The 23,739-nt window shown below is 52.2% G+C and overlaps 1 protein-coding gene across 1 annotated transcript in view; it reads left to right on the top strand.

Annotated features, from left to right (window-relative positions):
• Nucleotides 1–309: 309 nt before the first annotated feature.
• The window catches only part of LOC133359641 (E3 ubiquitin/ISG15 ligase TRIM25-like), a 48,789-nt gene continuing 25,359 nt past the window's right edge, over nt 310–23,739 (top strand). The window contains exons 1-4 of the mRNA XM_061578113.1: nt 310–924; nt 4,067–4,160; nt 4,673–4,908; nt 5,499–5,521. Of these exons, the coding sequence (XP_061434097.1) occupies nt 364–924; nt 4,067–4,160; nt 4,673–4,908; nt 5,499–5,521 (914 nt within the window). The 5' untranslated portion in view covers nt 310–363. The remainder of the gene's footprint in view (nt 925–4,066; nt 4,161–4,672; nt 4,909–5,498; nt 5,522–23,739) is intronic.

The following is a 23,739-nucleotide window of genomic DNA, read 5'->3' as shown; positions in this document are numbered from 1 at the left end:
AATTCACGCGACCACGGAGAAAGAGAGATGCAAACTCCAATTATATATGCGTCAGTGTCAGGATCCTGTATACTGGGCAAGGGAGATATAACAATTCAATTTTCTAAATATATATTTTTAAAGTGGATTCCTTTGATACATATTGTTCATGTCAAGGTGTGTACAGTAGCCGTGTTCACCTTGTGGCTGCTGTTTGCGCACCTCAGGGCGTGGGTTCACATTCCAGGCAGTGTCTCGTGATGTCAGTGACGAAAATTGAAACTTTTTGTTTTACTTCCTTCTTCACCGTCACTATAAGAGGGAGGTCCTGGTCCAGCGTCTCTCTGAGCCACACAGCGAGCGATCCCAGCGAAGCCATGGGTCATGGCGAGCGCGACTCCCAGTGAGAGTGTGGATAGTGAGCTGCGCTGTTCCATCTGCCTGGACACGTTCGACTGCCCCTCCACGCTGAGCTGCGGACACTCATTCTGCCTCCGGTGCCTGGAGGCCGCCTGGGAGACGGCGAGCAGCTTCAGCTGCCCGCAGTGCCGAACGACCTTCCCTGTGCGACCCCAGCTGAGGAGGAACGTGGCCCTCGCCAACCTGGCGGAGCAGCTCAGAGTTGGAGACGGGATGGCCACGGCCGTCGTGTGTGACAACTGTAGTGGTGGCCAGACCCCTGCAGTGAAGACCTGCCTGAGATGTGAGATGTCCTACTGTGCGAGGCACGCGAGGCCTCACTTGGAGAATCCCAGGCTGAGTGACCACGTCCTGGTGGCTCCCATCGCCAACCTGGAGGGGCGACGGTGCCGGCAGCACAAACAGGAGCAGATCAAGTTCTACTGTGAGCAAGATGAGAGCCTGGTCTGCACAGTCTGTACCATCGCTGGGGAACATAGAGGGCATGAGGTCATTCCAGTGGAAATTGCACAACAGACAAAACAGGTGAGATATTAATACAGGTAGGAACCATGTTCCACACTGCCCACCATGGATTTTTTGTCTGTCTGTCTGACTGTCTGTCGTGCATAAATAAATATATGACATAAACAGCTCTTTGATTGGTGGAGACCTACTGCCGGGTACGGAGAGGGGAGGTGCCTAAGGGAGGAGGGTCAGGGGAGGGGCCTAAGGAAGAGGGGAGTCAGGAGAGGGGCCTGAGGGGGGGGGGGTCAGCGGAGGGGCCTGAGGGAGGGGAGGGTCAGGGGAGGGGCCTAAGGGGGTGGGTCAGGGGAGGGGCCTAAGGATATGGGAGGGGGTGCTCAGGGGAGGGGCCTAAGGGAAGGGGGGGGTCAGGGGAGGGGCCTAAGGATATGGGGGGTGGTCAGGGGAGGGGCCTAAGGGAAGGGGGGTCAGGGGAGGGGCCTAAGGGAGGGGGGGCGATAGTTAAGGGGGCTGTCTGCCTGGCTACCTAAAGTCAAGTTATCTTTTATACATACAGGTAGGAACAACAGGTTCCACATTTGCCCACCAGGGATTATGTGTCTATCTGTCGTGCACGAATGTGCTGTACAACCAAGTTCCTAACTGCCCACTCCGAAGGAACGTGTTCGCTGCTGTAATCCAATATCCCTCAGTGTAACTGCAGCACTCTGTGTGTGTGTTTTGTTCAGATAGAGATTCTGTATTTTATCGTTTATATTTGCATATTATTTGGTAAATCCTATTGTGTCAGCATTGTGACAGTAAATCAAATCACTTTGGGCAACGCGGATTGAAAAACTGGCACACGATAGACAGCAGAGACACGGATGATGGTAATGTTGATTTTAATGGATAGCAAAGCAGGGTGTTCCATGTTTTAGTTAGAAGACCAAGCACTTTGTGACATGGCTGGCACAGATGTAAAATACACTTCACGTGATAAGATTCGTACTTTTGAGTAGCAATGATGGGTGGAGAGAAATGTGGACTACCGCGAGATACTTCAAATGTGAGACGGTTCAAAAGTGCACTGTCCATGAACTTTAAAGAGGCAAATCAGAAGCCATTCCATTGGGAGAGACAGGCCGTCAGGCAGAGTTTGATTGTCCATAGGGCAGATTTAGATTTGATTCTGTTGCAATGTTAGGTGTCTAAAATGCCACCCTGCCTCTAACATAGGCGCCGTGTATTTGCATTCCGTGACAGAACAGTGGATTGTGATTCAGCGCTGCCACGGTGCAGCTTGGCTAACTACCAGAGCGTTTAGCCTGCCACGCTTTTATTGGCAGGTGAAATGGGGCAACAGAGTGCGGGTCTAAGGGCACACAGCCAGCAGACTGTGTGGGACTTGACGTGGTCAGAGCTTCACGTTCACAGCGCTTAATCCTTCCAGTGTCAGGCCCTCCAATCAAATGGGAAGAGCTTAAGTCAAACATCCCAATGAAGGATGTTCAAGTCAATCATCATCATCATGACTATGGATGTGGTTGTTGTTTCTGTTGTCGTTGTTGCTGCTGGTAATATTCCTCTTATCGTTATAGTGTTAATATGATAGTGCTAATATTGATAGTATTACTCTCTGGTTCTTTCGGTAAAGTCACGTAGAAAGAAAATAAATTAAGTAATAGAATACGACGTTTCGATTGCAACACAATCAGTCGTCATCAGGTCGCTAAATTTGAGAGAAAGACAAACACAGACACGGGGACACACAGGCACACAAGCAGGAAGAGACAACACTTGTGTGTCTGTGTGTCCCCTTGTCTATGTTTGTCTCTCTCTCAAATTTAGCGACCTGGTGATGACTGCTTGTGTTGCAATCGAAACGTCGTATTCTATTACTGAATTTATTTTCTTTGTACGTGACTTTACCGAAATAACCAAATAATTATTCCTGCAGTCACGAAAGCTTCAAATAAAGATTGACATTATTGTGTTTGCTGCTACTGACAATGTTACTCTGCGTATTCAATTCTGGCTGTCGCCTGACGAGGCTGGTTATAAGTAGTAGTGAAGCAAAACATCACGGTACTCGAGTTGTAAATGTTGTGGGTTTACTTTCCAACACACCGGTGGTGCTGAACTAGTAACTAATTGTAAATGTTGTGGCTTTACTTTCCAACACACCGGTGGTGCTGAACTAGTCACTAATTGTAAATGTTGTGGGTTTACTTTCCAACACACCGTTGGTGCTGAACTAGTGACTAATTGTAAATGTTGTGGGTTTACTTTCCAACACACCGGTGGTGCTGAACTAGTGACCAATTGTAAATGTTGTGGGTTTACTTTCCAACACACCGGTGGTGTTGAACTAGTCACTAATTGTAAATGTTGTGTTTACTTTCCAAAACACCGGTGGTGCTGAACTAGTGACTAATTGGCACGTTTTGTTTACGTGACAAACCTTCCTAATTGACTGAGTCGGGTGGTGGCGGGTTTAACCACGCATTTGGATTTACACGCTCTAACCCAAAAAACTATTTTATAAATAGTATTGGTCGCCAAAGCCTACTTGTTAAACTTAATCTGCATATATTTACTTTTAGAAATAGTCTTAAAATTACTAGTATCACATACACTGCATTTCTAGAAATGTTTAAACTGTGTTATGAGTGTGCAGTTGTTCCTATATTGGGGAGCAGTGGTGTAGTGGTTCGCATGCTGCGAACCTGGTCACATGGCTCTACCTCCTCTGAGTCCTGTCCAACTTGTCCCAACACACCCGAGCAGCAGCCCCATCAGCACCAGAGCTGTCTGTACCCTAACACCGCTCTGGCACTCGGCTTGGTTCCCTGTAATGTTTAGATTTAAATGTTGGTGTTTACTACGCACAGTGTGTGCTGTAGATATCTCGGGGGGTTATGGTTATCGGTTCTGCGAGATTCCATTGTTGGGGAAAAATGGAGAAAACACGAGCGTGTAAGTGGGGATTCCTCAATACACCACGCTGTGATCGACCCACCTACATCTGACACGGATGTTGTGCTGCCTCCTGAAGACCACAGCACAATGTGGGAGGTTGGAAGATTCCAAGGGCGATGATTATCGTTGGGCGCTCCAGAAAACTGGCCTGCAAGGCTCCGGGTTAAAGACATGGGCCAGTTGATGATGATGATAATGTTGGGAGTACCAAATATCGCGTATTTGTCTACCGCGTGTATAGGAGGCGTTCAGACTCGAGAAGACGGAGAGAGAGGAGAAGAAGACTACCGCAGAATCACGGACACAGCACCTCAAGGGTGCCTACAAGCGCGTGCAGATACAGAGAGACACACAGACACGTGCAGGTACAGAGAGACACACAGACACGTGCAGGTACAGAGAGACACACAGACACGTGCAGGTACAGAGAGACACACAGACACGTGCAGGTACAGAGAGACACACAGACACGTGCAGGTACAGAGAGACACACAAACACGTGCAGGTACAGAGAGACACGCAGACACGTGCAGGTACAGAGAGACGCACAGACACGTGCAGGTACAGAGACACACACAGACACGTGCAGGTACAGAAAGACACACAGACACGTGCAGATATAGACAAATATGCAAACAATACGGTTACTTAGACTTTGGCATAAGAGTGCCCACGAATATCCTCACTAAATCTCCTTTCATGCATTTCATTACTCGACGTTCTCAAAAATTAAGCCACCCACCTCTTTGAATGGAGTTATGAGACGTGGCCGTATCGAAGTCCTTTATGAAGTCACATCACACTGTGTTGTGTTGCGTTTCAATAGCGCGTCATCGTATCTCTGTGTAGGAGTCTCTGCGTGGGACCAAGGCGCGGATCAGCCGAGAGTTTGAGCGCCGGAGGGAGCAGCTGAGGGAAGAGGAGAGGGAGGCGCTGGAGCGCGTGGACGAGGAGGGCCGCTCCGTGCTGTCCCGCATCCAGGCGGACATCGCTCGCTACGAGAGCAGAACACGCGGCCTGGAGCAGGAGATCAACCAGCTGCTCGCCGCCCTCGCCGTGCAGGATCCGCTCTCCTTCCTGCAGGTAGCACCACCTCAATTCACTCGCCGTGGTGGCTAGGAGATGTTAACTACCTCGCCTGGTGTGCAGGAGGTCATGGGTTTGACCCCTACCCTGACGATGTCTGCTGTAAATTTAGAGTTTGCGTTTTTCTCTCTCTCCCCATAGTCCAGTAGATTTTTCTCCGGGTCCTCTGATTTTTTCTTCCACATTAATAATCAACATCACACATTCAGAGTATTAGGCGGCTACCATAAATGTCCACGTGATAAGCCACGGAGTTGAGCTGTCATTATGTGATAGCCAGGTTGCTTCTGAAAAAAGTGACAAAGCTCAGTGGGATTTACCTGCTAAAAAAATTTTAAAGTTCACTTTATTCAGAGTTCAACACATTCATTGTTGTAGTGAGAACATTAATTGTTATTAAACCACTCATGTAGGTGCTGGACTAGACCTGTAAAGAGTGGTTTTGTCTTTTTCTCCATTCTCGGTGTGCACGTATTTGCTAATTCCCTGATGTCGCACTCCGCTGTAAATAGAAGGCGACTGTGTGGAGGTGGGGCATCTGTGTACGATGTCAATGTTAATGTGAAATGCGGGTTTGTGTTTTTCAGGATCCCATGCATGAGAGTCTCAGGTCAGTACCAACCCAGACTCAAACTCGAGCTCTGTCTGCCACCTGGTGGACAAATCAGTGAACGGCCGCGATGTGATTCCTAATAAACCCAATTGTATGCAGTGATATCCCATATGGTCAATTGTATCCCATACAGACGCTCCTCAGGTTACACATGCAATTTGTTCCTGAGACTCATTCGTAAGTTGAACGGTTTGTAAGTCAAAACACAATAATGCACCGTATTTAAATGCCGACACGGTTATAAAATGTGTTATGGTTCAATAAAGAGGGAAGCATTGTTAAGCTCATAATAAAGAAGAAATGTTGTACATTTGCATCTAACAATGTAAAATAATACTGTATAGTAAATTAAACATAAAATAAAATAACATAAATAGAAAACTAAATGTATGTTCACTTGCATTGATGCTGGCCTGTAGTCGGAAGGGGGGCAATTAGTCACCACAACAAACGGGGCACGCATGCACACACAAAGACAAAGACACCCCAACGACAACAATCCTCCGTGTAGCCTTAACAGGCTGTTTGGGGCAAGTTCTCTCAGCGAGCAGCGCCCAAGATGGCCGCCACTGTGGCACACGGGGGGTGGGTGGCCAGCGTCACGACCCGCTGCTTTTGTTTCCCCGGTGGCGATGTTTACGCACCACACCAGGCACTGGTGTTGGCCGTGAGCAAGAATCGGACTCGGGTCGCTGCTTTCGTAGTGGAGCGCACTCACCGCTACGCTACCGCTCCCCACACCAATACCAATACCCGCCATTCACTACTAAGTGATGGTGACGTTACCATGGCGCCTGTGCCAGGCCAGGTGCACTTTGAGGCCACGTGAAATGTCGAAGGCTCACTGACACGAGGTCTCGGGACAGACCCAGGTGCCATGGGTTGGCTTTGACTGAGATGACTGGTAGATGCACCAGCTGTACCTGTGGGGGCCGTTGGCCCCCGGGGTCCCTCCCGCCTGCATCCCCTATTCCGTTTACGTTACCCCACCTCCCTATTTCCCGCTACGGTTTCGCCGGCATTCGAACGCGACGCCCCTACTGTTACAGCCTCGCGCCGCGCTCCCACGCTGCGAGCATACGTGCGCACATCATCATCAATCAAACGCCGTGCTCGCAGTATAGCCCTGTACGGCACGTTACCAATGCGCATCCGTATCCGACACGTAACGAACGTATGCGCACTCCCACACACAGCTCTGCGCGGCACTCACTCAACACTGACCACCCACGTTAGGATCGCGCACCTGTATTATACACGTCGTGAACGTGCGCGCACACACATACAGCTCCACACGCGATACCCACTCTTGCGCCGCTCTGCGCCGCGCTGGCCGCTCACGTTATGATCGCGCACCTGGGGTATGCCGATTACGCACGCCGAGAGCTTACGCATACACCGTGCCACACGCGTTCACACTTATAACACGAGATCACACGAGGCCACGATCAGCTATTAATGATTTATTATCCGCTACCTGGAACTAGATGTTAAATCAGTGAGTCGACGAGGCTGGCCTACGCTGATACCTCTATACCTATTCCCGATTTATCTGCTATGATTCTAATTCACCTTCTTACTCACTGTTAAGTGTCCACGGCAGTCCGCTGATCCTTGTGCTAACCGCGTGCCTCGGTGCGTCGCACGGACGTCCGGGTCGCTGGCTGGAACTGCGTCTGGTCGCCTGGCGCTGGAGTAAGACCTGATTTCCCCTCTGCGCCCCTCTATTTATCCTCCCTACCTCAAAGGGGATGCTGCGCTGAACAATGGGCTCGTGCACCTGGAGCCCGCGCACGGCGGTTCCGGGCGCTTTTGATCTGCTAATCAGTGAGCTGCGTTGGCGGCGTACATCCTAATTACTCCCTTACCCTTCCTAACAATGGGGCCTGCGCGCTCAAGCGTAATTATCCCAACCCTCCATGACTATGCGCAACAGCTCCTGCGGTCCCGCTATTCATGCTGTCCCGTCCCTCCCCTGCTTGCCCCGTCGACCCGTGGGGGTGTGTGTGGGGGGAAATGCGCCTCAACCGCGGTGGCCGAATGCCCCATGCCGCGACCACACCATATTAAGGCTGGTCGCAGCGCCGCGGCGCAACATAGCACGGGGGAGGTCGTCCAATTCCCTGATCGCCGGAAACCGTGAGAGTTAACCCCGATAAGGGTTTCTCGGATAAAAACCGGTCGGCCAGGCGACCTCCCCTCGGAGCTCTATGGGGGGGGAAAATGAGTGCGGGTGTGTTCATGTGAGGTGAGGTGAGGGGGACGCGGGGTCGGCTCCGTTGCTTGGTGGTGGCGAGGTCGGGGATTTGGCGCCTGCCGAACGGCTTCGCGGCGGCGGCATCACATAGCCCCCTGAGGTGCCAGTCCCCGTCCCGGGTTGACTGGAGCACCTCGCTTGGGCCGCGCCCACGAGGAAACGTTGCGGGGTCCGGGGGATCCGTCCAGACCTGGTGGCTGGCCTCGGGGCGGGTGGTTCCGTCCTCTGTAGCTCCTGCGGCGGTCTCCTCCTCCACTCCAGCGGCTCTCCTCGTCCTCCGGCACCTGTGGGCTGGGGCACAAACTCAGCAGCGGAAGGGTTTAGCGGCCGTCGTCCGCGCCGTCTCCGGACTGGATCGGGGCGTCCCGGGGGCCCGGCGGGGCCCATGTAGTGTGCGAGGCCACCCAACACGAGGGGTGCGGGTACTCCGGGATTTCGGGGCCTTCGGGTGACGGGGTTCTCTCTCGCCAGGGCCGCTTTCCATGGTTTTAAGCGGCGGACATTGACCACCGTCTCTCGACCCCCCTCCCCGCCATAAATTAGTACCGTCCAGGGGGATATCTGCCGCACCACGGTCCAGGGTCCCCGCCAGTAGGTCGTCAGTTTCCCCACCTGCCCGGCCCCGACGCGAGGGGTGTGTAGCCACACCTTAGCGCCTGTCAGGAATAAGGGGGGTTCCATGCGGGGTCGGGTGCCCTGTTCCTGCCGCCGATGCGCGGCTTCCCCTTGCGGGTATGCTCGGCCTCGGGCTTCTCGCAGGGTCTCCAACAGGTGTTCCACGGGGCGGCTTCCCTCCTCCGGCTGGGGGGAAGGGACGCCGAATAGCAGATCTGCGGGTAAACGAGACTCACGGCCGAACATCATTAAAAACGGGGTTTGTCCCATCGACGTGTGTACGGTGGTGGCGTAGGCGAAAAGGGTGTAGGGGAGGTGTTCGTCCCAATCCCGTTGATTTGCGGCCGCCATACGTTTGAGTTTCCCCGCTAGGGTCTGATTCATGCGTTCTACCATACCATTCGCCTGGGGGTGGTACGCTGTGGTTCGGTCCTTCTGGATTCCGAATTCTCGGCACAGTGCCTGGAACAGTTTGGCCTCGAACTCGCTACCCTGGTCGGTGAGGACTAGTTCTGGGATCCCGTGCTTCAGTACGTAATGTTCCACAAATGCCGGGGCCACCACCAAGGCCGTTTTATCAGGGATGGCCACTGCCACGGGGTAGCGGGTGAAATACTCTACTGCGACCAGGATATACCGGTTGCCTCGATGGGATCGCGGGAATGGCCCCTGTAGGTCGATCCCGACCAGCTGATTCGTGCGGCTGACGCGGAACGGCCTTAGGTGTACCTGGTATCGTGCCCGTTTCGGCCCGCACTGCTGACAGGCGCGGCAGCCCTGTACCCAGGCCGCCACGTCTTGTGCCAATTTGGGCCAGAGATACTGGCGACGCAGGGTCTCTCGCGTGCGTCGTTCCCCATCGTGGCCCCCGAGTGGGTGGTCATGCACCAACCGTAGCAGCTGGGGTCGCACCTGGGCAGGAACACAGATGCACCCCGGCTGGCCGGCCTCGGTTAACTCCCGTACCACTCCGTTCTGCACACACAACCGGGCATACAAACCGCTCCAGGGTCATGGTAGGGCGCTCTTTTCCTCCCGCAGTGCCGCCTCCACGGCCGCCAGATCCGGATCTCGCTGCTGGGTCTGTCTCAGCTGCTCGTCGTTCAGGCCCGGGAAGGCGCAGCCGACGTCCTCCTGGATCCGTCCGATCGGGTCCCGAGCCGCGGCTCCCGCGCTTGCCGGGCGGTCGACGGGATCCTCGGTGCCACCTGTGAGGGTCTCTGTGGCGCACACTGCACTCTCTCTCGCTGGGGGGGGGTCAGTGGCCGCGGCCTCTCGGGGGTCCGTTGCCTGCCGGCAGCGTCCCCCCGTGAAACAGGGGCAGGCCTCCTCCGCCCTTGTCTCGGCGTACACCGTGGGCCGCCTCGACAAGGCGTCCGCGTTTGCATGTGTCCGGCCAGCCCGATACTCGATTTGCAGGTTGTACTCCTGCAACTGCGCCAACCAACGGGCCATCTGCCCCCGCGGCTCCTTGAATGTAAGAAGGAACTGAAGAGCATAATGGTCAGTGCGTACGCGACATCTCCTGCCGTACAAATACGGCCGGAACTGCTTACATGCGAAAATCACGGCGTACAACTCTTGGCGGGTCACGCAATAGTTCAGCTCGGCCCCACTCAGGGTCCGGCTGGCGTACGCGATGACTCGTTCCGTCCCATCCTGTACCTGTGACAACACCGCGCCCAGCCCACTGCTGCAGGCGTCGGTGTCCAAAATAAAATCGGTGGTAAAATCGGGGAAAGCGAGGGTGGGGGCGTGGGTGAGGTGATCTTTGAGAGTGGTGAAGGCCGTCTGGCAGGCCCCCGTCCACTGGTAGGGGTGCCTAGGGGAGGTGAGTTGGGTGAGAGGGCGTGCAATCTCGCTGAATCCCTTTACAAATCGACGATAATAGGTGGCGAGCCCCAAAAATGATCTGATCTCCGTCAGATTCCTTGGCCGTGGCCATTCCACTACGGCGCGTACCTTCTCCGGATCGGTGCGCACGCCTGCCTCGCTGACGCGATGCCCGAGGTACCCCACCTCGCGTTGTGCGATGTAACACTTACGTGGCTTGAGCTTGAGATGAGCCGCTCGCAGTCGCTGGAACACCTCTCGTAGCCTGGACCAATGCTCAGACAAAGATCTACTGAACACTATCACATCGTCCAAGTAAATCAGGCACTGTTCCCATTGCAAGCCCCGCATCACCAACTCCATCAGCCGCTGGAACGTCGCAGGCGCATTGGTGAGTCCGAACGGGAGTACTCGAAACTCGAATAGCCCCATCGGGGTGGTGAATGCGGTTTTCGGCCGATCCTCCTCCGCCATTTCCACCTGCCAGTACCCGGACGCGAGATCGAGGGTGGAAAAATATCGTGCTCCGGCGAGGCTGTCGAAGGTGTCGTCGATGCGGGGTATGGGGAAGGCATCGCCGAGCGTGACTGCATTTAGTTTACGGTAATCGACGCAGAACCGGGTTGACCCATCCTTTTTCGTTACTAGTACCACTGGGGCTGACCAGGGGCTCGCCGAGGGCTGAATTATGTTATCGCGAAGCATGTCCCCAACCGCCTCTTTGATCTGGGTGCGTTCTGGTGCGCCCACTCGGTACGCAGGGAGTTTGATGGGTCGGGCTGCACCGGTGTCAATTTGGTGCTTAACAAGGTCGGTCCGACCCACGTCCGAGTCGTGTTCGCTGAACACGTCGGCATACTCCCGCAGTAACTCGCGCAGCCGATCGGCCTCTCCCTTAGGTAAGTCCGCCCATGGTACATGTAACGCGTCGAGCAGGGGAACGACCTCGGCTCGGGGAGTCGGGCCGACTCGCCAGGCCAGGTCCTGCTCACCCTCAGGACGACCGGGGTCCTCAGCCCAGAGTGCGAACACCGAGTCGTTAGAGTGGCGTGCGTGCAGGGGGTGTACTGTGGCTATCGGGGTGCGCCGTCGCAGTATCGCTGGGGTATTGTGGGGGTTAAACATCCGCATAAACAATCGGTCCCCATCTGCGTTTACCAACGTGACGGATCCCACAACCCCGTACCGTTTTGCCAACTCCGGGTGAGGAGTTAGCATTACCTCCCCTGATGGTCGGAGCGCGGGGTCGGTGGGGATGTTGCCACCGGCACCAGCATCTCGGTGAGCGGGCCGATGGTGACTGCCGTCGCCAGGATAGCGGCCACAGGTGCAAAGCGGCGGCGCGTTGGTTCTCGTCCCAGGAACGGTATCCGCTCGCCGTTGCTCACCATGGTGGCGCATCGTTGCCGGGGCTGTACGTTAAGTCCCAACTTTTCCAGGAGGTCCGTTCCTGCAATGTACTCGTGGCACAACACACTCGACACGTAGAATTCCTGTGTGCACACCTGACTGCCTATGCGGACCTCTAGGGTGGCTCTCCCCAGCAACCCCATTCCGGCTCCGCTCGCCGTGTGCAGCGCGCGGTCCGGGGCCTGCAGGTGGCGCATGTCGACCCCGATCGCGCTGCAGTGTGCTGCGCTCACGAGCGAGGCCACCGCCCCCGTGTCCAGCAGAATTCGGGTACGCACTCTGTTTAACTCCCCTTCCACCAGCGACGTGGCTCCCGTGATCGCCGCCACCAGCTCCCGTAGCCAGTCGCCAGGAGTCACCGTTTCTGTGGGCGTTGTTGCTGGAACCTGTGTGGAGATCACTCGCTCGCCATTATTCTCACAGCTTGTTTGTGTCGGGGCTACGTTGATTTCACCCCCCGGTGGTCCCCTCTCTAGGGGGGTCTTAGTGTTTGACCTTAGCTCTTGTCTAGCTCGGGCGACCTGAGGACAGTCCCTCCTGAGATGCCCTCGCCGATCGCACACATAACACGCCCGGGGAGGGGTGGCGGCTCCGTAGTGGGCCCCCTGCCCACTCCCTCCCCCCCCATTACGCCGCTGTCCACCCTCCGCCTCTAGTCGGGCTACCCTTCCAGATAACCCCCTACCGTGGCGCGTAGGTCCCCCATTTCGGATCGGATGGTCTCAACGGAGGATTGCAGTTTGGTCATATTTTTATTCGTTTCCTCGCGTACCTGGGTTACCCTCTCACCTACGTGGGTTACCCTCTCACCTACTTGGGTTACCTTACCGTCCATTCGGTCTACCCGGCCAGCAATATCTCCAATGCCGGTCTGTAACCCGGCTACCCACCCCGGGGTCGTCTCGCTGGGTCTCTGTGGCTCTCTTTCCCGGCCCCTTACCGTCCTCGCGAGCTCCTGTTCCTCCTCCTCGTCTTCCGAGAGCAGGCTCGCAATGGCGCGCTCTCGTCCCAGCCCCCGGAGCTGCGCGCGTTCGCTGTGAATTCTTTCACACTTACGTGCGCGCTCGACAAGGGCGTTAAAGGGAAGACGTGGGCAGCTCATGTCTGGCTGCCACCACGCCGTGCGAGACAGGTACCGCTGGATTTTCTCGGCGGCCAGTTCCTCAATAACATCAGTTGCGTACCCCGGGCGTGCGATCTTTGTTAACTCGCGCACATCCTCGGCGTAATCACGTAAATCTTCGCCAGGTTGGCGACGGCGCGCCTCTAAGGCCGATTTTGCTTCCTCCTCGTCATGCGTGCCAAAACGCTGATCGAGTCGGCGCATCAGCTCCTCTAGCTGTGTCTGTGCGCTCGCGGGTAACGCTTCTACAAAATCGGCTGCCCGCCCATCAAGATTCATATTAAGTTGACGTACTGCCTGCGCGTCCGTCCATCCATTAATTTCCTTGGCCCCTAAGAGATTGCGGGCGAATGCCTTCCACGAAGGGGCCCCCCGGCCGGTAAATATTAGTCTTATTTTAGCGTGAGGTAACGCGGGGGTCCGTCCCGCTTCTGACACCAATTTGTGGGGGCCGTTGTCCCCCGGGGTCCCTCCCGCCTGCATCCCCTATTCCGTTTACGTTACCCCACCTCCCTATTTCCCGCTACGGTTTCGCCGGCATTCGAACGCGACGCCCCTACTGTTACAGCCTCGCGCCGCGCTCCCACGCTGCCAGCATACGTGCGCACATCATCATCAATCAAACGCCGTGCTCGCAGTATAGCCCTGTACGGCACGTTACCAATGCGCATTCGTATCCGACACGTAACGAACGTATGCGCACTCCCACACACAGCTCTGCGCGGCACTCACTCAACACTGACCACCCACGTTAGGATCGCGCACCTGTATTATACACGTCGTGAACGTGCGCGCACACACATACAGCTCCACACGCGATACCCACTCTTGCGCCGCTCTGCGCCGCGCTGGCCGCTCACGTTATGATCGCGCACCTGGGGTACGCCGATTACGCACGCCGAGAGCTTACGCATACACTGTGCCACACGCGTTCACACTTATAACACGAGATCACACGAGGCCACGATCAGCTATTAATGATTTATTATCCGCTACCTGGAACTAGATGTTAAATCAGTGAGTCGACGAGGCTGGCCTACGCTGATATCTCTATACCTATTCCCGATTTATCTGCTATGATTCTAATTCACCTTCTTACTCACTGTTAAGTGTCCACGGCAGTCCGCTGATCCTTGTGCTAACCGCGTGCCTCGGTGCGTCGCACGGACGTCCGGGTCGCTGGCTGGAACTGCGTCTGGTCGCCTGGCGCTGGAGTAAGACCCGATTTCCCCTCTGCGCCCCTCTATTTATCCTCCCTACCTCAAAGGGGATGCTGCGCTGAACAATGGGCTCGTGCACCTCGAGCCCGCGCACGGCGGTTCCGGGCGCTTTTGATCTGCTAATCAGTGAGCTGCGTTGGCGGCGTACATCCTAATTACTCCCTTACCCTTCCTAACAATGGGGCCTGCGCGCTCAAGCGTAATTATCCCAACCCTCCATGACTATGCGCAACAGCTCCTGCGGTCCCGCTATTCATGCTGTCCCGTCCCTCCCCTGCTTGCCCCGTCGACCCGTGGGGGTTGTTGTATCCTAACCCTTCTTCCAAAATTAAGATTTATAATATTTGATGATTTTTATATATTATCTTTTTACTTGTTTTTTTAATGAGTGGAACACACCAAAGCGCACCAAACTGCAAAACACCAGGTGTTGTTAAGTAATGAACTGGAGGAGGGCTAGGATGGCAGAATTTGCAACCTTGCTTCAAGGGAAGATAAGGCCTGATGAACGGGCACATGTCACCCGTGCAGGCGGCAGAGACAGTGGGAGTGTCAGCCAGACATAGTTAAGGCAAAAAGCCCAACCATCCGCATTGTTTTAAAGTAACGTCAAAATTCGAAATTCAACAACAGAGTAGGCTAAATTATCGATCCTCGCGCTCGCTCAAATTGGAGACCAGGCTGCGAGCTACCTCAATGAACCATTGCCCATTTGCTAATCCAATACTGAATGTTAATATTACTGAAGTCAAAACGAATTCTATGACCTCAGCACATGGGCAAATAATAGGGCAGTGTCGACTCAAAGGCAATGGAAGAAAACAGAGGCGCCTTTGTCTAAATCACAACCACAGAAAGCCAGGAATCATCACTGATTGTGTGTTCAGGGATTCCGAGCTAGTTAGAACACGTGCACACTGAGGGAACAAAGAAGTGGGTCAGCTCAAGGCTGTGTGCACAGGGGAGTGAGCTGATTTAAAAGAGTGTTGTATATCTCTCAAGGCGGGCAAGACCCAGCTGAATAACAAGGCTGCGGGGGTCACCAGAAGTTCGCATTCGCCTAGTTAAGACAAAAAGCTCAATTATTCTGTATTGCTATTAAAGTAACGTTAAAGTCGGAATTTAACAACAGGGTAGGCTAAAGTTATTGATATTCACACCCACTCCAATTAAACCAGGCCACAAGTTACGCCTACTGAACCATCACCATCGTTAAGTCAATGAAATGTTATTTCCATACTTTAATACTTTCTATACAACTCGACCCGAAGCATATGACAATCAGAACCTTCCTAAGTCAAAATTGAATCGCACCCAGACAGGAGCGAATAGTCGATATAAGGTTGAAGAGGGAAGGAAATTAAGAGCACGGCGAACTGCAAACGTAAGCAAAAAGCCGGGAACAACACCAGCCCAGCAACAGCGAGTCGGGCTTCGACAGGCCATAAAGTAGGAATAATAACTCCCGGGGTCAGGGGACACAAGAAGAAGCAGGCAGACAAAAACCAGAACTGACTCCAAGGTTCAACCGCCCTCACCTACAAGGAGTGACGGAAATTAATAAGGCCTTGAGTTAACGGCGTCAGCTGGACGGCAACAACCACGGCGAGCAGAGATAGGGTGGGGCAAAGACTGCGGGGCTATGAAATGCAACTTCGTGTCAGTAAAGCTCTGACAAACAAGTTAAGTTAAAGACATCACAATACATAATATCGGACATAACATCAATGTTAACGCTATTCACCGTAAACTATATTCCGCTTATATAACCATGCAGACACCAAGGAATACGAATTCCTAGGATCAAGAAGCTTACCCCTTGACCTAAGATATCGGAAATAAGTTAATAATAATAAGCATATGCATGAAAAGACAAAGTAAAACTTATGAAAGCCAGGATAACGGGATGAATCACCACCAGGTCGAATATAATACATAATAAAAAAACGATGTTAAACCCAGGGTCGGAGAGAAAGGGAGATCCCGGCCGTCTTTGTATCCCCGCAGCGCGGGATAGGAGTGTGTATACGCTCGGGGAAACACCTCCACTTGAGTCAAGCACCACGATGGGAAACGACAGACCTTAGGTTACATACAGAATCATAACTGTGAAATAGTAAGGGACAAATGTTAACTTAAAACTTTTTAACCATTTCTTTGTGCGCCGGGTCGGAGAGAGCGTTGCCCCTCCCTCCAGGTTGTGCGAACAAAGACGCCTATGAGACATTTGTAACGTCTGTGTTTTGGGTTCATGAAGAAGGCCAGACAGAGAGACGACCTCGAGGCAATTTGTAACATCTGATTGTTTGCTCGTGGGTTTATGGAGGGAGTGTGACAACGGAATATACCGTGGGTGATGCACACAAGGACATACGGACGTACGGACACACACATGGACACACCTGCCTACGGACAGATCCTGACACAGCAAAAATCGAAAGAAGTCCCGCCTTGTGGGCGGGATCCAGGGGGATTTTTCGGCATAAAGGGAAGGATCCTGAGCATTGGAAACCAGTGCGACCAGTGGGTCCACTCAGGAGTGCGACCAGCGGGTCGACTCAGGAGCGAGGGCGACCAGCGGGTCGACCCAGGAGCGAGCTCGACCGGGAGGGTCGGCTCAGGAGCGAGCTGCGACCAGCGGGTCGGCTCGACTCATCTTCAGCTCGTCAACCTCTGCCGAGTCGGAGGTCTCTGCTGCCGCCGGAGTGGTGAGCATCGCGGTTTGGCGACGACCCAGAGCTGCGCGGTGCGAGCGGGTTGTGGGCGCCACCTACCGACCGGGTTCCGAACTGCGACAGCGTATCAACAGCCATCCGAACCAGTTCACCACGGTGACAGGGGAGCGACTGATACGTATGACACGCACCGCCCCCTCACCACACGACCACCAGGCGTCTGTTTGACACAAAGAATCGACTCCGAACACTGACTATTCAAGACAACTCTTACCACTCAAACACACTCGAACCCATAAGCCATCCGTGGCTGGGAAGGCATCACAACGAGACCGAGTGATGGCCATCCGTCGTTTATAAGAGTATTCGTAATTTTTATCTTTAATATTTAGTGGGCTGTACTCTTAATCGCATAAATTCCCAACAGATCCATCAATACGAACTGATTCTTGGCACCTCCTTCCGCCGAGCCTCACGTGGGGAGTGGTGGCCCACCGGATCCTTATCAGGTGATCTGGTCCCCAATTAGTAAACTTGGTATAAGATAACGATCTTCGGAAAAGGAGCACCGTCGCAGGCCCTTACTCCGAGCCGTTCTGTTGTCAGATAACCTGCCGATGTATCTGTTGAGATTGGTGCCTTTAAGAATAATAACTGTTTTGATTGTGTTTTTTTTATCGCCGTATAATCTTTCAAGTATCTTTCAGTCATAATCGCCGCACGTACTCGCATCCTCTACAGAATATTCAACTGTCCCGTGACCCAAGGTGCTAACAACGTGATAAGGGTTGCGTATGATCAATAAGGAGTGCGGTACTGCGTGAACAATATTGAGTATAATCATTCATTAACCTTAAGGTTTTCTTAGCATAGTATTTGCATATTTTAACGACTCTCTCTCTCACTAACAACCATCGCGTTATGCGGGATCCATGTGCCGTTGTCAAAGTGAAATCAGACAATCGTTGATGATACTGTATTGATGCCGTGTTGACGTTCCGGGATTGAGAGTTCGCATACTATATCATAGTTAAGGTTGAATTAGTAATAAATTGATCAATACAGAAGTGGTTGTGTGATTATTTCCTGAAATCTATGCATAAGATCTGCTTCTGCGTTGAGATCTGAACTTGGTGACCTTAATAAACACACTAATACATACTCAGTAAATGTTAAAGCGATAACGGGGTGAACCGGGGACCTAAAATATAACCACGAATACACCCTCTGGGAATGTTAAAGCGAGAGGAGACGAACCTAGACAACGATGCCGAGTTAATCTAAGTTAATCTTGCATACTTACACCCACTCGCATAATTAATACGATTACCTCTCGAATTGGCATAATTAAAATGTGCATAATTACATAAATTAACATATTTCCGGATAATTACACATTTGGCCAAATTTCATTTAATTATTATTATTTTCACTGAATATTCATAACCCACATATACAACATAATATTTCACCCACGCACGCATACAACATAACAAATTTCGATAACCAACAGATACAACAAAATGGGTGGCGTCGCCCGGGATTTCTCGCAGACAGGTTATGCATGAATTCAGGAACGAATCGCTGATGTGTTAATCAAAGTGTTGTGAACTAACGTTGCCTTGTGATTGTAAACGGGGGTATACAAACAAAACGCGCTCTGAAGGGAATACCAGAGTAGCAGAGTATAACAAAGACAGCTGGGCTGAGATTATTTGCTTGAGTTGAACTGACGCATCCTGTGATACAATTGTTTATATGTGCTCTGAAGGGGAATTCTAGAGTAACTCACGACGCACATGAGATGTTAGAATTAAGATACACTCTTAAGTCTATTAACCACACTACATAATAGAGATGGCACAGGATCCACAACATTCTGAGTTTGACACACCAACGCATAACACTGATACAGAGTGGACCTCTGAGGAGGAGATGGAATCTATGGAAAAACAATATCGGGAATTTGTGTTAAAACGTACTGGACGGACTGCTAGCCAGCAGACGGAGCAGAGAGATATATGGGAGGGGAGCCATACAGAAGATGTTAAGGCCCATAGAAGGAAACTACTTAAGGACGTGATGAAATGTGGCAAAGCCAAACGTGACGTAAAAATTGCAGAAATAGCGAGGGTAGACTCGTATCTCCTCGCACAGACAGACAGAGAAAGATTATGGAATGAGGAAAAATTTGAAAGGGAGAGACAAGAGAAACTGTCCTTAATGGTGCAGGTAGAGCGTCTGCACGCCCTCGTGAGAGAGAAAGAATCCGCACTAAATGCACCAGTGAAACACCCAGACGTTGATACACAGAACACATACGGGAGTAACAATTTACCACACTCCGAGCCACGTGGACGTAGCCCAGGGCCAGATCCCACAATGAGTATGGCTACTATGCAAAGCAATTTTGACAAAGTAACACCCTCGCAAATCGAGGAGAGAGAAGAGGAAATAATAATACGAACGGGAAAACATGAGGCCGACCACCCCAACGTTAGAGAGAGACAAATAATTAACCCTAAGTCATCAGGATACACTGTAATGATAGAGCGGAAAAGGGCGGAGCTGGTGCAAGACGGGAAACATGACATAAACAGCACACCAGGCAGACGCACGCTACGCAAGTATGACCGACATGATGCAGATGACAGAGACAGCTCACCAGAGAAACGCACCTCGCACAAACACGACCAACACGACACGGGTAACAGGAGCTCACCAGGGAGACGCACATCACACAAGCATGAGCCATGGGATAAGCAGAAATCACCGAGCCAAGTTGACCCACGTAACAGGTGCAAAAGGCACTACAAAAGTTATGTTAAGCAGAGCCACCGTGATGGTGACGGCTCATCTGACACTGACTCCTCTGACGATGACCAACACGACACGGGGAACAGGAGCTCACCAGAGAGACGCACATCACACAAGCATGAGCCATGGGGATAAGCAGAAATCACCGAGCCAAGTTGACCCACGTAACAGGTGCAAAAGGCACTACAAAAGTTATGTTAAGCAGAGCCACCGTGATGGTGACGGCTCATCTGACACTGACTCCTCTGACGATGACCAACACGACATGGGTAACAGAGGAGAGCTCACCAGAGGGACGCATGACATGTAAATATCACCCACTGCAAAACCACCCGCACCACAGATGACAGAGACAGGAATCCCGATAACCATGAAGCACGAGACAAACATAAATACAACACCTCACCTAGCAGGCACCACACACGTAGTAGGCAGCATGAAGGTCAAGGACAAAAACACTCACCACATAGACACCGCTCAAGGAGATCACGCACACCAACCCACAAGCACGAATCACAAGACCCACATAAGGAAAACAAGAGACACAAGCAACGGGACAGATACGAATCCTCGGACAGAGGGAGATCACGACACAGACACGGGACACATGACAACAGTGATAGTGGAGACAAGGGTAGCTCAAGGGAGCACTCCTCAGGAACCGACACCACTGATGACGAACAACACACTTTTAACAGTAAGACACTAAAACTAATGGACAAAGCACTCGTGAGAATTCCCTATTTCGATCCACATAACAAGAACAGGGATATCCACACTCACATAGCTACAGTAGAACAGGAGGCTAAGATCCGGGGTCTGGGTAAATCAGCAGAAAAGGCATGTTTATTATCAAGGAGCCTACATGAACCCGCCAGACCACGGGTAGCCTCCCTGCCAAATAGGGTGAAGAGTGACTTTAAACAATTGAGCCGAGCAGTAGTTAAGAGATTTGGGGAATACTCCACACTATCCGAAGGATTGAACGCGGCAAAGTTGATGACCCAGCGTGTAGACGAAGACCCACGAGATTATCTCCTACGCCTTAAGAAAGCATATTACGCAGGGGACGTGGACAATGCCCAGGGAGATAAGACAGTCTTAAAAGTGATGTTCTTCCAATCATTGAGACCTGAAATAGTGAGAATAGTAGGAATGATGTTGGACCCCGAGACTGCCTCCCTACGCCAGATTGAAAGCAAGGCCCACACGGCCTGGGTGAACGGACGGAAAACCACTGGCATAGCCAAAACCCACATCGTCACCAGAGATAAAGAATGCCTCGATCTGGAGGGAAGCGAATCTCCAAGGAATAATATTAGCGCCACACGGGGTGGACATGAATTCCCCCAGGAGAGGGCGCCTAACCCAATAGAATCAACACCCGTCCACAACACGCTGAATAACGTTCCACGTGGGGGGAGGAACGAGGCCAGAGGAACCTGGCACCCACAGCCGCCACCACCATGGAATGCAGAAGAGGGCGGAGGCTGGAATTATGGAGGAGGAAGAGCGAGTGACGGGCCATACCTACCCCGCGGAGGCCGACGCCCACCAAACCAGTCACCATATCGTCCCCCACTGCCGCCTCCACTAGCAATAGAGCATAGACCACCGTTAGCTAACAGGAATCGATATGCTCACCACATTAGGATGGAAAAAGAGCTCCTAGGGAGTATGAAGACTCCCATGCAAGTAGCGAAGGGAAGAATACCAACTATACCCACACAGGAGGAGGACACACCCAGAGCAAAGGTAGCCCAAGTGAACGTAGGGAAGACAAGAAGCCTCGAAGCAATCACCGAAGTGGTACCAGAGGGAAAAGGGTACCATCTGGGGGAATTGATTCCCGTAGGACCAGTCGGACGAGTCCACGTGGAAGTAATACTGCAAGACACCCTGACCAGCCAGGGCCTTTGTGATACTGGAGCAGAAATATCCATGATATCCAGAGAATTATTTGACGAACTCCAGACTGCCCTCCAGAGGAAGAATGAAACACTACAAATGATGCCAAGTAAACTTACCTACTCAGGATGTGAAGGGACCCACATGCGACCATTGGGCAAAGTTATGACGAAGTTGACGTTCAACAAAATCAACATGAACCATCCCCTATATGTCGTACAATACCCAGGAAAAGAACTGATTATTGGGATCGAACTACTGAATCGCCTGAAACCCATTATGAACCTTGAATCCCGACGAATTTGGGCACAGTCAATGCCGGAGCAACAAAGGGACTCAGAAGATGAAGACGTTATGAGAGACTCCACGGGAATCCAAGTGATAACACAAGAGCTCGACGACCTATCAACGACAATCAGGAACGAAGACGAGCTCCCAGCAGGAATTCGAATCACTCAGCTAATGACTAACAGACTGAGAGAAGACCGAAAGGAAGCCGACTTAGAGTCAGTATCACCGAAAGACCGTCCCCTCATGGAGTATATACCGCCCCCTGGAGGCCAAACCGACGAACTGCAAACTGATGAAGGAGAACACAAGGGCAAGAGCGTATTACCCTCGGATGAAGCCAAGGCAACTCAACCGATAGTAACGCAAAAGGAACTTTCAATTGAGCCGCCCGAAACCACGAAGGCCCTAGATCCAAACCAAGAGAAAAGAGTCCTTACAATAGAAGAACAAATAGAACAACAAATTGAAGCAGCAGACGCCCTAGAGAGCGACACTCAACGAGACGAGCTACGACAACTGCTCCAAAAATACAACTCCCTGTTCTCCAAAGACTCCTATGATTGTGGCAAAACCGACCTACATGTGGTATCCATTCCCACACTGGAGGGAGCACCAGCGGTATACGTGAAACAATACAAGATTCCACTGGCCGCCTATGAATCGATCCAAGAAACCCTAGAGAACCTACTCAAAAAGAACATAATCCGGGAATGCAACTCGACCTACAACTCACCCATTTGGCCAGTACTAAAACCCACGGGAAAATGGAGACTCACGATCGACTACCGACAACTCAATAAAACAGTTCCCCTATCTCGATGGCCAATGGCAGAAATCGACCACGGTCTCAACCAAATAAAAGGCGCAAAGGTACTCACCACAATGGACCTAGCAAATGGCTTCTGGACCATGCCAGTAAAAGAAACCGATCAATACAAGTTGGCCTTCACCTTCGACGGAATACAGTATACTTGGAATCGCTGCCCGTTCGGATACTCGAACTCACCCGCAGACTTCAACATATTCCTCCACAAGGCGATGGGCGACGCAAAAGAGCGAGGCACCATCGTCTACGTCGACGACATACTAGTCAAGGACTCCTCATGGGAAGAACACCTCGAGAGCCTCCAGCATACCCTCGAGCAGTTAAAGGAAGCAGGCGCAAAGATTTCAATACAAAAAGGACAGTGGGCACGCAAAAGGGTGGACTACCTCGGGCTCCAGGTCGGCACTGAGGGAATGTTACCCCAAACCAAAAGACTTGAAGCCCTCCTCGCACTCAAATCGCCCACCACAGTCACGACCCTTCGGAGCTTCTTAGGGATTTGCAACTACCTTCGACAGTTCGTGGACGACTACGCAGGAATCGTTCGACCCTTAGTTAAACTACTGCAAAAAGACGAACCATGGGAGTGGGGACAGGAACAGGAAGCCGCAGAAAAAGAATTAAAACGACAGATCACAGAGGCATCCTGCCTAGCATACCCAGAGAAAGGGAAAGAATACTACCTGGAGACCGCATACTCAGATCATAGTATCAGCTCGGTACTGTACCAGAGACAGGAAGCAGAGAAACGAGTTATTGCCTATGCCAGCAAAGCCCTCCGGGGAGTGGAGATGAAGTTCTCCGAGTGTGAGAAGGCGATATTTGGAAACATCTGGGCCATACAACATTTTCGGAACTTGTTGAACGGAGAGAGGATCATCCTGGAAACGAATCATGAATCCTTGGCATACCTCAACAGTAAGAAGATTCGAGAGGGCCGCGTAACCAGCAGCCGAATAGCCAGCTGGGCACTGACACTCCAAGGCCTACCAATCACAGTGAAATACGCAAAAAACAAGAAAAGTCCAATGGCCCAAGGTCTTGCCGATTTACATGATTGTACCTTTGACAGCATAGAAGCAGAGGACGAAAAGATACCTCCGGAGGACAACAGGTACCTGCCCTTCAGGAAGGAGACATGTGCCGACCTACCAGTGGTATACATCGATGGATGCTCCAAGATGAAGGAGAACAAGCTTCACGCTGGGTCAGGAGTCATTTGGGAAACTGGCCCACTCGC

The sequence above is a fragment of the Lethenteron reissneri genome, chromosome 65 (assembly GCF_015708825.2).
Source record: "Lethenteron reissneri isolate LAM-NWPU_2019-01 chromosome 65, ASM1570882v1, whole genome shotgun sequence".
NCBI classification, from domain to species: Eukaryota; Metazoa; Chordata; class Hyperoartia; order Petromyzontiformes; family Petromyzontidae; genus Lethenteron; species Lethenteron reissneri.
This window is presented reverse-complemented; position numbering and strand designations above follow the sequence as displayed.